Source organism: Canis lupus, chromosome 25 (genome assembly GCF_003254725.2).
Source record: "Canis lupus dingo isolate Sandy chromosome 25, ASM325472v2, whole genome shotgun sequence".
Lineage (NCBI taxonomy): Eukaryota > Metazoa > Chordata > Mammalia > Carnivora > Canidae > Canis > Canis lupus.
The window spans coordinates 51,570,213-51,582,079 of record NC_064267.1 but is presented as its reverse complement, the minus strand read 5'-3'; the positions used below and the strand labels follow the sequence as shown (position 1 = coordinate 51,582,079).

At 66.6% G+C, this 11,867-nt stretch overlaps 1 protein-coding gene across 2 annotated transcripts; it reads left to right on the top strand.

Annotated features, from left to right (window-relative positions):
- The first annotated feature begins 560 nt into the window (after positions 1–560).
- Positions 561–11,424, top strand: PDCD1 (programmed cell death 1). 2 transcript variants are annotated; one of them, XM_025463794.3, is made up of 5 exons: positions 561–718; positions 7,756–8,115; positions 9,044–9,205; positions 10,154–10,188; positions 10,344–11,424. In XM_025463794.3, exons 1-5 carry the CDS (start codon positions 643–645, stop codon positions 10,572–10,574), a joined length of 864 nt encoding a protein of 287 aa, XP_025319579.1. In that variant the 5' UTR covers positions 561–642; the 3' UTR covers positions 10,575–11,424. The 2 variants fall into 2 exon arrangements, with proteins under 2 accessions (XP_025319579.1, XP_025319578.1); XM_025463793.3 differs by having other exon boundaries at positions 562–718; positions 10,341–11,424.
- Positions 11,425–11,867: the final 443 nt, after the last annotated feature.

Below are 11,867 nucleotides of genomic sequence, written 5' to 3'. Positions count from 1 at the left end.
GCTGGGGGAGGGGCCCGGAGCTGCGGGGGAGAGGGAGGGGAGGGGAGGGGGGAGGGGAGCGGAGGGTTAGCGGAGGGGGAGGGGAGGGGAGGGGGGAGAGGAGGGGGGAGGGGCGCGGAGGGTTAGGGGAGGGGGAGAAGAGCGGAGGGGGAGCGAGGGGAGAGGAGGGGATGGGAGCGCAGGAGGAGGGGAGGGCAGGGGGAGGGGGAATGGAGGGGAGAGGAGGGGAGGGGCGGGGAGGGGACGGAGGGGGGCCTGGCCCCCGCCCCCAGGCCTGGACCGTCCAAGGGCGCCCAGGACCGAAGCGGCCGGGACTCGGGCGACCCTGGCGGCCGGTGTCCTGACCTCGCAGCCTGGGGCAGGGAGTGGGGGTCCCACCCGTCCAGGGGCACGGGGGGGGCGAGGGCAGGACAGCAGGCCTCCCGGAGGCCCCGGCGCCCCTCCCTGAGGGTCCTCTGCGCCCCGCCCCCCGCACCTGTGCCCGCGGCTCCGCTCCGCTCCCCCCCAATCCCCACCCACGTGGAGGAGGAGGAAGAGGGGGCGGGGCTGGGGCGGCTCCGGGCAGACTCCGCGGCTTCCTTTCCGCTCACACCTCTGCGGGAGCCGCCGGGGGAGGCGAGCAGGCGGGCTGGCGCTCCGGGCATGGGGAGCCGGCGGGGGCCCTGGCCGCTCGTCTGGGCCGTGCTGCAGCTGGGCTGGTGGCCAGGATGGCTCCTAGGTACCGTTGGGGCTGGGGATGTGGGGTCAGGGCTGGGGATGTGGGGTTAGGGCTGAGGGGTACAGGGTCAGGGCTGGGGGCTTGGAGTCAGGGTTGGGGGGTACAGGGACAGGGCTAGGGAGTATGGGGTCAGGGCTGGGGGATATGAGGTCAGGGCTGAGGGGTCCGGGGCCAAGGCTGGGGATATGGGGTCAGGGCTGAGGGCTTGGAGTCAGGGTTGGATGGTACAGGGCCAGGGCTGAGGGGTACGGGGCCAAGGTTTGGGGCTTGGGGTCAGAGCTGAGGGGTACGGTGTCAGGGTTGGGGGCTCGAGGTCAGGGGAGACCTATGTACCTGGTACCCAGGGAGGAAGCTGTGTGGGGCCGGGCCCTGAGGCCCAGCACGGCCCCTGGCCGCTCGCTGTGTGGCTCTGGGCCGGTGAAGTGCCGTCTCTGGACTCCAGCTTCTTGCCTCCTGCCCTCACCTGATGGTGAGCCTGGCCGTGGTCTGTGGGCAGGCGGGAATGTCCCAGCTGTTCCTCCTGGTGGCGGGGACAGGCTTGCTCCCCATAGGATGGCAGGGCCCAGCCCGCATGCCTCACGTTTTCCCAGGGATGGGACCAGCCTCCCAGGGGACTGACGGGCTGCTCCCCAGGCTGGAGGGCCAAGCGACGTTTCCAGTGATATCAGCAGGGGAACCATTGGTGTCAAGTCCGTTCGCCTGTACCCACCCCACCTGCTGGGGTCTGGGGCTGCTCAACGAGAGTCGTGGGTGTATGTGCAGGGTGCTGAGGGTGGGTTCCCGCAGGGGGTGTGGCCCCGAGCCCCCCTGCCCGGGGCTCTACCCTGGTCCGAGTCCGTGCCCAGGTAGAGGGGCCCACTGCACGCTTGGGTGCGCTGGTGAAGGTGCATCCCTGGGATCCAGCTCTTTCCTCTGGACCTGGCTGGGCCGGGAGGTGACAGGCCCAGGAAGGAGCACGACCAGGTCCCCGCTGGGGCTGCCCATCCCAGAGTCGTGGTGCTACACTCGGGCCCGCTCGGCAGTGGTGGGTGCACCAGGCCCCCTGCATTTCCTCCCAGCCCAGCTGAGGTCCACAGTCCAAGGGCCTGTACCCAAAGGTGCCCCATGGGGGAGACTGGCAGGGAGCCCGGGCACAGAGGCAGAAGGGGAATGTGACCCCCGGATAGGGAGCTGAGGCATGGGGGGGCCCGGACTCACCCCGGTGGCCCACGACCCACCGGGACCCCTTCCCAAAGCGGGGGAAGATTAGAACGAGATTCTCCAGGTGCTCTCCAGAGTCAGCAGAGCCCACTGGTGGCTCAGCCTGCCTCAGTTTCCCCACCTCAGCCCTGAGCCCTCTACATTGCCTACTCGGTTCCCCCGGGTGCAACCCTTGATTCCGCCCCTTCCCTTTCCCTTCCTAGTGTATTCAGTACTTACTATTCGGGTCACCCTCAGGGATGTCCCCCCACACACACACACCTGTTTTTCTTGCATTTTATGAAATGTCCCCAACCCGGTCGTTGGCCGCCCCCTATGCTGGGGCACAAGCGTGAGGAAGCGGGCAGGCTCGGACACAGTCAAATGAGCGCATGGGGCTGAGGCCTCCGGCAAGTCCCCTAACCTCAGTGAGCAGCCGGGGTCCGGCCGGCGGCCAGGGACACGGGGACACTCCTGCCCCCCTCGCACTGGGAATTAGATCAGATAAATTACAAAAACCGTCCGCACAGCCTATGGTATGTGTTTTGAAACCAGATTTGTTTTGTTTTAGTTATTTCTTTAACTTATAGTCTTTTTTTTTAAGATTTTATTTATTTATTCATGAAAGACACAGAGAGGCAGAGACACAACACAGGCAGAGGGAGAAGCAGGCTCCATGCAGGGAATTCGACGTAGGATTCGATCCCAGGTCTCCAGGATCACGCCCTGGGCCAAAGGCAGGTGCCAAACCGCTGAGCCACCCAGGCTGCCCCATCTTTAACTTATAGTCTTGAAAAATGTCTGAAACGTACGGGAAAGTCACAGTGACCACCCTTTACCCAGAGTCCCCGGTTGACGGTATTGGCACATTTGCTTTGTCTGGGGCTCCCGGGGGGCTTCAGCACATTGGGTCGCCGTCTGGCAGTTGTGGAGGTGGGAGGTCGGAGACCAGGTGAGCGCGAGGCTGGCTCCATCTGAGGCCAGGAGGAGGGTCCCTCCCAGTCAGGCTCTCCCCGCGTCAACCCTTGGGCTTCTTAGCTTGTGGACGGGTCACCCCATCTCTGCTCCAGAGTCGCTCTGCTCCTGCATCTGTGTCTGAAAGTCCCACCTTCTTGTAAGGACACCAGTCATGTGGGATTAGGGACCCCTGGGCTCCAGTTTATCTTGAGTAATTTCATCTGCAATGACCGAATTTCCTTTTTTATTTTTTTTAAGTAGGCTCCTAACCCAGTGTGGGCCTCAAACTCACGACCCTGCCATGCAGAGTCACAAGCTCTCCCAGCTGAGTCAGGCCACATAGGGCAGTGCTGGGGATGGGGGCTCCAGCACGTGGCCTGGGGAGCACGGTCCTGCTTGCCGCCCTTGCTCAGAGGTCAGGCTCCTCTGCGGACCCTCCAGTGGCTCCCCCGCCTCCTCCCGGGACGGTAACTTTGACCCAGTCCCTTCATCCAGATGCTCCCGAGCACCTCGGTCCAGCCGCCCTTCCTGATGGGAGCCCAGGGGATGTCACTGCCTCAGCGTCTCCAGGCGCAGGGGGACCCCAGCTCTCCTGTCACCAGGCCTGGCACTCTGGAGTTTTTTTCTTCTTTTTTTTTTTTAAGATTTTATTTATTTATTCATGAGAGACACCGAGAGAGAGAGGCAGAGACACAGGCAGAGGGAGAAGCAGGCTCCCTGCAGGGACCCAGACGTGGGACTCGATCCGGGGACCCCGAGGTCACGACCTGGGCCAAAGGCAGATGCTCAACTGCTGAGCCACCCAGGCGTCCCTGGGTATTTTTCTTCTTTAAATCAAATCTCAATTTTACTTTAGATACAGAAAGCTCAGAATCAGGAATGTCTTCGCGGAGTCCAATTAGCAGCCCTGTATTCGTTTAGGGAACATCGTGAGACGACTCACGGTTTCTGTGTCTTGCCGGATGACCCCCCGGTAAGTCCGGTGGGCACATAGTCCCCACACAGTCACATAGTCTTTTCTCTTATAATGAGAACTTGGGACGCGCTCTCCTTGGCCGCCTGCAGATAGGGGATAGCACAGGATCCACTACAGTCGCCCTGCTGGGCGTCACGGCCCCGTGGCTTACTCGTTTCATAACTGGAGGCTTGTGCCTCTGAACCCGTCCTGCGTCTGCCGACACCCGCTCCCCACCTCCGGCCGCGGATCCGTTCCCTGATATCCAACTTATAACTTAGAGTTTTTGTTCTTTTCTGGTTCTTGGTTTCTGCCTCCGCAGGTTCATGAGATCACAAGGTGTTTGACTTATCTGTTAGCGTGGTGGCCTCCGGACCCACCCATGTCATCCTAAATGGCAGGGGGTCATGTCATCCCCTTTAGGGCTGAGTGACGTCCCCCTGTGTGTGCTCACGTGTGGACGGAGCGAGGGCTGCTTGCGGATCTTGGCTCAGGCGGCGAGGGCCGCAGTGAACACGGGGGCACAGATGCTGTTTCTGTTCTTTTTGGATTCACGCACAGAAGTGGACTTGCCAGGCCGTGGGGCAGCTGTGTTTCCGGCCCCTCGAGGCCCCTCTGTCCTGCAGCCTGGCGTGGCCGCACCTGCTGGCGCTCCCACCGGCGGCGCGCCGGCCCCTCGCCAATCTTGCCATTTCCTGTCTGTGCTTCCAGCCGATCTGACAGGTGTGAGGCGGCGTCTGGTTGTGGTTTTGAGCTGCGTTTCCCGACGATGAGTGACGTGGGCCATCTGGACGTCGTCTTTGGAGAAATGTCGTCCAGGTCCCTGCCCAGTATGGTTTGGGGGTTTTGCTGCCAAGTTTCGGGAGAGTCCGCGCGCCCGGAGACTCAGCCTTCATCAGATAAATGGCTTACCAATACGCCCCCCCACTCCGTAGGCTGCGTTTCCAACGTGCTGACGGCGCTCTCTGCTGAGCAGGAGCTTCCGAGCTTGGTGCGGTCGCACTTGCCTGTTTTTATGTTGGGGGCCCCCAGGCGTGCGCGCACATGCCTACGGGGCTGTGACCTTTGGGGGCGGTTACAGACCCGGAGCAAGGAGGTGAGGGCACCCTGCCCACCTCCCAACGAGCAAGCGACTTGTGGGGTGTCAGATCCCGACAGTGCGGCGGGTGACACTTTCGGCCCCACAGACGGGATTTGCCCGGACCGGGTGCCGGCGGGTGGACGTGGTACGTGTGGTGTCCGTGGGAGCCAGGCTCCCGCCGCCCTCCATCCACCCCCCAAACCAGAAAGAAGCCCTGGGGGCCCCTTGCCAACATTTTATTATCAAGTACAAGGTGTTTGGTGCGCTTTACATTCGAGCGTTTGGGCCCCAGCAACCTGAGACCCAGTGCACGGAGGGTGCCACTGTCCCAGCCGCTGTTCTCAGAAGCCAGCTCCCCCGCAGCGCTTCTCTGGGAGGCAGTGGGGTGACGTGAGGCACGCAGCGTCCAGGCTGCTCCAGGAGCAGAGCCCAGGGCCCAGCTGGGGAGGGGTCGGGCCCAGGCTCCGGCCCCCCATCCCCTGGACAGTTACCCAGTCCCGGCCCTCGACAGCCCCGCACCCCGTGATGGCAGGGAGCAGGCAGTGCAGCAGCTGCGGGATGAAGGGCAGGCTGCATGCGAGCCAGGGGTGCGAGCCAGGGGTGCGAGCCAGGCTGCCCCGTGCTGCGAGGGGGGGCCGGGGGGGTGGGAGGCTCCGAGGAGATGCAGGTGGGGCCGGGAGTCCACAGGGCACCAGCGGGGCCAGGAGGCTGCCATGGGGGACCAGGCAGAGACGCGGGGCCGGGTGACAGGGCTCCAGGCAGCACCAGGAGGCCTCCTCGCCAACCTCAGATGCCCGAGGGCCAGCAAGCGGGTGACCCAGGGGTCGCCAAGTCAGGCTGGAGCGGGGCAGTTGAGGGCCTGAACCAAAGCCACTCCGGAGCCCTGGGGAGGCCTGCGGGGCGGTGGGGGGACTCCATGCCCCACGTGGACCCCCGGGGGCCAGCTCTCGGGCGCCCTTGTCCCAGGAGGGCAGGGGTCTGTCCACAGGCCTCGGTGGCGGGGGTGTGGGCCTGGGGGTGGTGCCTTGGAGGGGGCTCCTGGTGGGCGTCTGTGATAGGCCAGAGGCAGGCACTTCAGGTGGGGGCCCAGGGGGAGGGCGGCCTGGGCATCCAGATCTGTGCCTTCCTTGCACTGTTACTCACGTGACACTTCCTATGGCCACCACGTGCGCTTCTTGCATAAACATATGAAGATGTGCGTTAGAACCGCGAGGAGTCCTGCCGGGGCGGGCTGCTCGTGTGTGGTCGGGATACGCCATCACAGACACCAAAGAGGCCGCCCTGGGCCCCCCACTGTGTCATCCCTGGGACAGCAAGGGCCAAGGCTGCACCAGCCACCCCCCAGCCCGGGCCTGGCCCCCTCCTGCCCCTCCTGGCCAGAGGCACGCGGCCTCTGCAGAGCTGCGGAGATGCAGGGACGGCTGCCACCCTCCCTGCACGTGGCCACCCTGTCCACCGGGGTCAGCTGCACACGGGGGGCGCCCACGTCCAGTTACTGGATGGGCTTGTCGAGGCAGGGCCTCAGCTACAGGGCTGGGCATGTGACTGCCCTGTTCCTCCATCAGTGGCCAAGAGAGGCACCGGGAGGGAGGCCGCAGGGGTTCCAGGCTGGCCAGGTTGGCTGGGACGTAGGCCTTGGGGGGGAGCGGTAGACACCACCCTGGGCGGTCCCCCAAGCAGGGCCGTAGACACCTAAGGATGCAGGGGGCACTTGCGGCTCCCCCTGACCCCCCCACCTGCCCAGTGGGGATGTGTGGGAGGAGTTTGGGTCACCTGGACCTGGCAGGGCTTGTGAGGGTGGGCGCTGGCCCCGGACCCATCCCCATCTTCCGGAGCCAGAGTCACTGAACGAGCAGAACGTTGTGTCCACAGAGGCAGAAGGACCCTAGCTGAGGGCCGGTGTCCCCACGTGTGAGGATCCCCGCCCAGCACGCGTGGCCGTGGGAGTTGGAGGCTTGCATGGCCAGAAAGAGCCCAGGGACACGGCTCGGGCAGGTGGACACACAGCCCCGTCCCCGCACTGGCTTCTCTGGTCATCACGGTGTCTGGGGAGCTGCGGGGTGTGGGACATGTGGGTGGGCCAGGAAATGACCTCATGGGGCAGTGTCTCAAGTCTGGGGGCTCCGTCCGCAGTGAGGGGGCCCGCACCTGGAGCAGGTGTGGCAGGGGCCCAGGAGAGGGGCAGGGGCAGGCCCTCAGGGAGGGGGCTGGGAGCCCTGAGGATGTTCCCAGGCCAGGCCCTAGCAGGTGACGGGTCCTGGCGAGGGTGGGCCACAGCCCTGGGGCGGCCTCCATTTCTGTCCACGTGGGGGTGATGGCCCAACTGGCCTGTGAGCTCGGGTCTCAGTCCGCTGAGGGCACAGAGGGCCCCGCCCTGACCCAGCCCAGCCCGAGCTTGTCCTGAGAGGGGCCCAAGGCTGCTCCCTGAGCTTTCGTGGGAGGCCCCCCCGCCCAGCACCCGGGTGCCCACCCCCTCCATGCTCACGGGCCAGGCCCCCGATGAGCCCGGGATTGGGGAGCTAGGAACCTGGTGGCTGGGCCTGCCGGGATTCGCATCCTGGAGACGACACGAAGAGGGGGACGGCCCTAACCACTGTCGGGGTGGACTTCGGGGTGAAACGGGGGGCCTGGGGGTCAGAGCTGGAATACAGCCCAGGCCTCGGGTCTCAGGGCAAAGGATGGAGTCCCGCGGTGGAGTGGCCTGCTGAGAAATGAGCGCCTCGTCCCCGGGGGTGTGCAAGAGAGGTTGCCAGGCTCTGAGGCGGGGTCCCGGCGGGGGCTGGGGTGCAGGGCGCAGGGGAGGAGGGTGAGGGCCAGCGTCCCCACGGCCCTGTCTCACTGGCTGCCGGCTCTTTCCCCCGTCAGACTCCCCTGACAGGCCCTGGAGCCCGCTCACCTTCTCCCCGGCGCAGCTCACGGTGCAGGAGGGAGAGAACGCCACGTTCACCTGCAGCCTGGCCGACATCCCCGACAGCTTCGTGCTCAACTGGTACCGCCTGAGCCCCCGCAACCAGACGGACAAGCTGGCCGCCTTCCAGGAGGACCGCATCGAGCCGGGCCGGGACAGGCGCTTCCGCGTCACGCGGCTGCCCAACGGGCGGGACTTCCACATGAGCATCGTCGCTGCGCGCCTCAACGACAGCGGCATCTACCTGTGCGGGGCCATCTACCTGCCCCCCAACACACAGATCAACGAGAGTCCCCGCGCAGAGCTCTCCGTGACGGGTGCGGCCCCGCTCCAGCTCTGTCCACCCCCAGCCCGTGGTGGCTGGTGCCCAACTGTCGTGGTGGGCGGCACCCAACCCCCTGGTCCTGCCAGGAAGGTGCAGCCTGCGGGAGGGTGTCAGGGGCAGGCGCCTCTCAGGATACGGCTGAGCAGGGGTGCGGCCTGGGCAAGGTTGCTGAGTGCAGGACAGACCAGGCACCTCAGGACTTGGGGGGCTGTGTCCCCCCGAGACCCCTCCCCGTGTCCCCCCATATCCTAAGTCCCCTCCCCAAGTCCCCTCCCTGTGTCTCCCCTATGGCCCCCCAATGTTCCCTCCCTGAGTCCCTGTGTCCCCCCGTGTCCCCCCATGTCCCCTCCCCCTGTCCCCCCAGGTGTACCCCCATGTTCCCTCCCTGAGTCCCTGTGTCCCCCCGTGTCCCCCCCATGTCCCACCTGTCCTCTCCCCATGTCCCCTCCCCCTGGCCCTCCCAGGTGCACCCCCATGGTCCCCCCATGTCCCCTCCCTCAGTCCCCGTGTCCCTCTATGTCCCACCTGTCCTCTCCCCATGTCCCCTCCCTCTGTCTCCCCCAGGTGCACACTCATGGTCCCCTCATGTCCCCTCTCTGAGTACCCATGTGCTCCCCATGTCCCCCCATGTCTCACCTGTCCCCTCCCCATGTCTCCCCCAGGTGCACCCTCATGGTCCCCCCCATTCCCCTCCCTCAGTCCCCGTGTCCCTCTATGTCCCACCTGTCCTCTCCCCATGTCCCCTCCCTCTGTCTCCCCCAGGTGCACACTCATGGTCCCCTCATGTCCCCTCTCTGAGTACCCATGTGCTCCCCATGTCCCCCCATGTCTCACCTGTCCCCTCCCCATGTCTCCCCCAGGTGCACCCTCATGGTCCCCCCCATTCCCCTCCCTGAGACTCTATCCCCCTCCCCCTCCAGAGAGAACCCTGGAGCCCCCCACACAGAGCCCCAGCCCCCCACCCAGACTCAGCGGCCAGTTGCAGGGGCTGGTCATCGGCGTCACGAGCGTGCTGGTGGGTGTCCTGCTACTGCTGCTGCTGACCTGGGTCCTGGCCGCTGTCTTCCCCAGGGCCACCCGAGGTGAGGCCCTAAACCGACGGCGGTCTGTCACCGGCCGAGCCCGAGGCCCCACCCCAGCCTCAGTCCATCTCCCTGTCCTCCCCATCCTCCCCGCCCTCCTCTTCCTCCCCATCCGGTCTCCCCACACACACCCACCTCGTCCACTGTGAGGGCCCCTCAGGGCAGGGCTGGGGCTGGAGCTGTCCTCGCAGGTTCAGGGCCCCCGCCCGGCACCTGCTCTGAGGCGGGTCTGAGGGCAGAGGTTGTGGCCCAGGCGCAGCAGAAAGGCAGACGCTGCCCCCACAGGCTGAGCCCAAACCTCAGGCCACAGCTCAGCCCACAGGACACTGTGAGGCAGCTTCTGGCAGCCATGGGGCTCTGTCGGGACAACCACAGCCCCCAGGGTGACCCCGTCACACACCCCCCCCCCCCCCGCCACACACCCCGACTGTTCTCCATCCCTCTGACAACAGGGGGCGGCCAGGGGCCAGGAGAAGCAGCCCTGAGGGGCCAGGCAGCCAGGGGACACAGGGCCAGAGAATGGGAAGCCCCACAGGATCCTGGCCCAGCCCCCCACTGCTGGCCCCGGACCCCCCACAAGCACGCCAGGCCCCGCGGGCTTCACTGCTCCAGGGACTTTCCCCCTTCAGATATTTTTGAGGCTGTGTCAGCCGCAGGTGGCGGGTCCCGGGCACGGCCGCGGGGCATCGGGCAGAGCCGCTTGTTGCCGGTCACTGATGGTGCGCCCGCCGAGCGCTGGGCGACAGGGGCACTCGGGGTGGCACGGGGATGGCACGGGCGGTGCAGCCAGAGGGGGCGCCCGTGGCGGGAGCGCCCGAGCCCGGACCCTCAGGGTCCTTGGGGGGTAGTGGGTTAGCCTGAGCATCGGTGGGCGAGAGGACACTGGGTACCCCGATGGCAGCTGTGGGACCCCGTGGGCGGCGTCACTGCTGGTGCCCTCCCCTGCAGGTGCCTGTGTGTGCGGGAGCGAGGACGAGCCTCTGGTGAGTTGCCGGTCCCCGCGGCGCCCGGGGCACTGGAGGGAGGGGTCGGGAGCGGCGTGCAGCTGAGCCTGCGCACCGGGCGGAGGCCCCGGGAAGGTCCGGGGTGCAGGGCCCTGCCGCAGCGCGGCCCTGACCCCACCTCCTCTCTAAAGAAGGAGGGCCCCGATGCAGCGCCCGTCTTCACCCTGGACTACGGGGAGCTGGACTTCCAGTGGCGAGAGAAGACGCCGGAGCCCCCGGCGCCCTGTGCCCCGGAGCAGACCGAGTATGCCACCATCGTCTTCCCGGGCAGGCCGGCGTCCCCGGGCCGCAGGGCCTCGGCCAGCAGCCTGCAGGGAGCCCAGCCTCCGAGCCCCGAGGACGGACCCGGCCTGTGGCCCCTCTGACCGGCCGCCTCCGCTGGCCCATGTCCTGCAGACTGTCCACCAGGAGCCCAGCGGGCACCTCCCCTGAAGCAGCGAGTAGTGGGGGGCCGGGGGGCTGCTCCGGGGCTGAGCCCGTGACCCCCGCTGCCTGTGGCAGCCCTCATGGCTCTCCTCTCTCGACTCACGACCTGGGGGCAGCGGGTGCCCCTGTCCCTGCCCCTGTCCCTCTCCGGGGCTGTGCCTGGGGAAAGGAGGCTCGCCCAGGACCGCAGGCCCGGCCCCCTGAGCCAGATGGGCCCCCCCGCCCCGATTGCTGCCCCGTGCTCCCACACGTGCCTCCCTGGGGAAGGGGTCCAGTGCCGCGGCCCCCCGGCTGCCTGCATGTGGGGACACAGGGACACTGGCCAGAGACCCCGCCGGGGACGGCCTGCTGAGGTCCCCTCTAGCCCAGAAACCCAGCCCAGCCCGGGGGTCCCACCCTGGGGCCGGGGCCCCGGAGCTCCTCTTGTGGGGAGGCCTGGGGAATCGCTCCTGGCAGGGCAGAGGCAGGGCACCCAGGGGCCACCTAGCAGCCCGGACACGGGGTGCAGGGGCGATAGCAATGAGGGGAACAGGCAAAGCTGGAGTGACCCCGGCTGAGGCCGAGCTGGGGACACCCAGGAGCACCTGCCCCTGGCGCCCACGCATGGTGCTATTTAAAGGGGCCTCGCTGGGCATGGCGCAGGTCTGCTGCCCGGGCAGGGAGGCCAGTGGCTACCAGCTGTCAGGGACTCAGGAGCGCACATCCTGTCTTGGGTTCCACGAACACTCAGAAGCCCCTTACCGTGTTCTATTATATTATAATTAAATAATGACAAAAGCTCTAAGGAAAGCCTGGTTCTCTCCTGCTCTTGTGACTGTGGGGGGCAGGGAGGAGGTCCTGCCTGAAGGGGAGTAGGAAGGACGCGCCAGGCCTCCCCAGGCCCAGTGCTCACCCTCCGGGCCTCACCCACGCCGTCCCCGAAACACGCAGACCCTCCAAGGCGCCTCCTCCCCATTACCCCCCACATGCATGGGGTGCCCGCCCCCGTCCCCAGCCCCCCCGCACACCTAACAGCCCCTCCCAGAGCATCAGAGCCCCGGGCCCGGCAGGCTGCACAGGCTGTGGGTGCCAAGGTAGGAATGGTCCCTCCCACATGCGAGGGGGCGTCTGCTCCGGCGAGAGGGGGTCTCAGTTCCCGTCCCCTTGCCCCTTCCCAGGGCGCCTTGTGCAAACCCCGGCACCCCCCAGCCCTCTACGTGCACCCACTGGTGCCCGCCACACTGGGATCCTGT

What these genes read in the sequence shown, in the direction of transcription:
- PDCD1 (XM_025463793.3), top strand. Translation starts at nt 643, where the DNA reads ATGGGGAGCCGGCGGGGGCCCTGGCCGCTCGTCTGGGCCGTGCTGCAG. An exon ending in GTGGCCAGGATGGCTCCTAG is followed by an intron (nt 719 to 7,755) that starts GTACCGTTGGGG and finishes TTCCCCCGTCAG; the next exon opens with ACTCCCCTGACAGGCCCTGG. An exon ending in GGAGCGAGGACGAGCCTCTG is followed by an intron (nt 10,189 to 10,340) that starts GTGAGTTGCCGG and finishes TCCTCTCTAAAG; the next exon opens with AAGGAGGGCCCCGATGCAGC.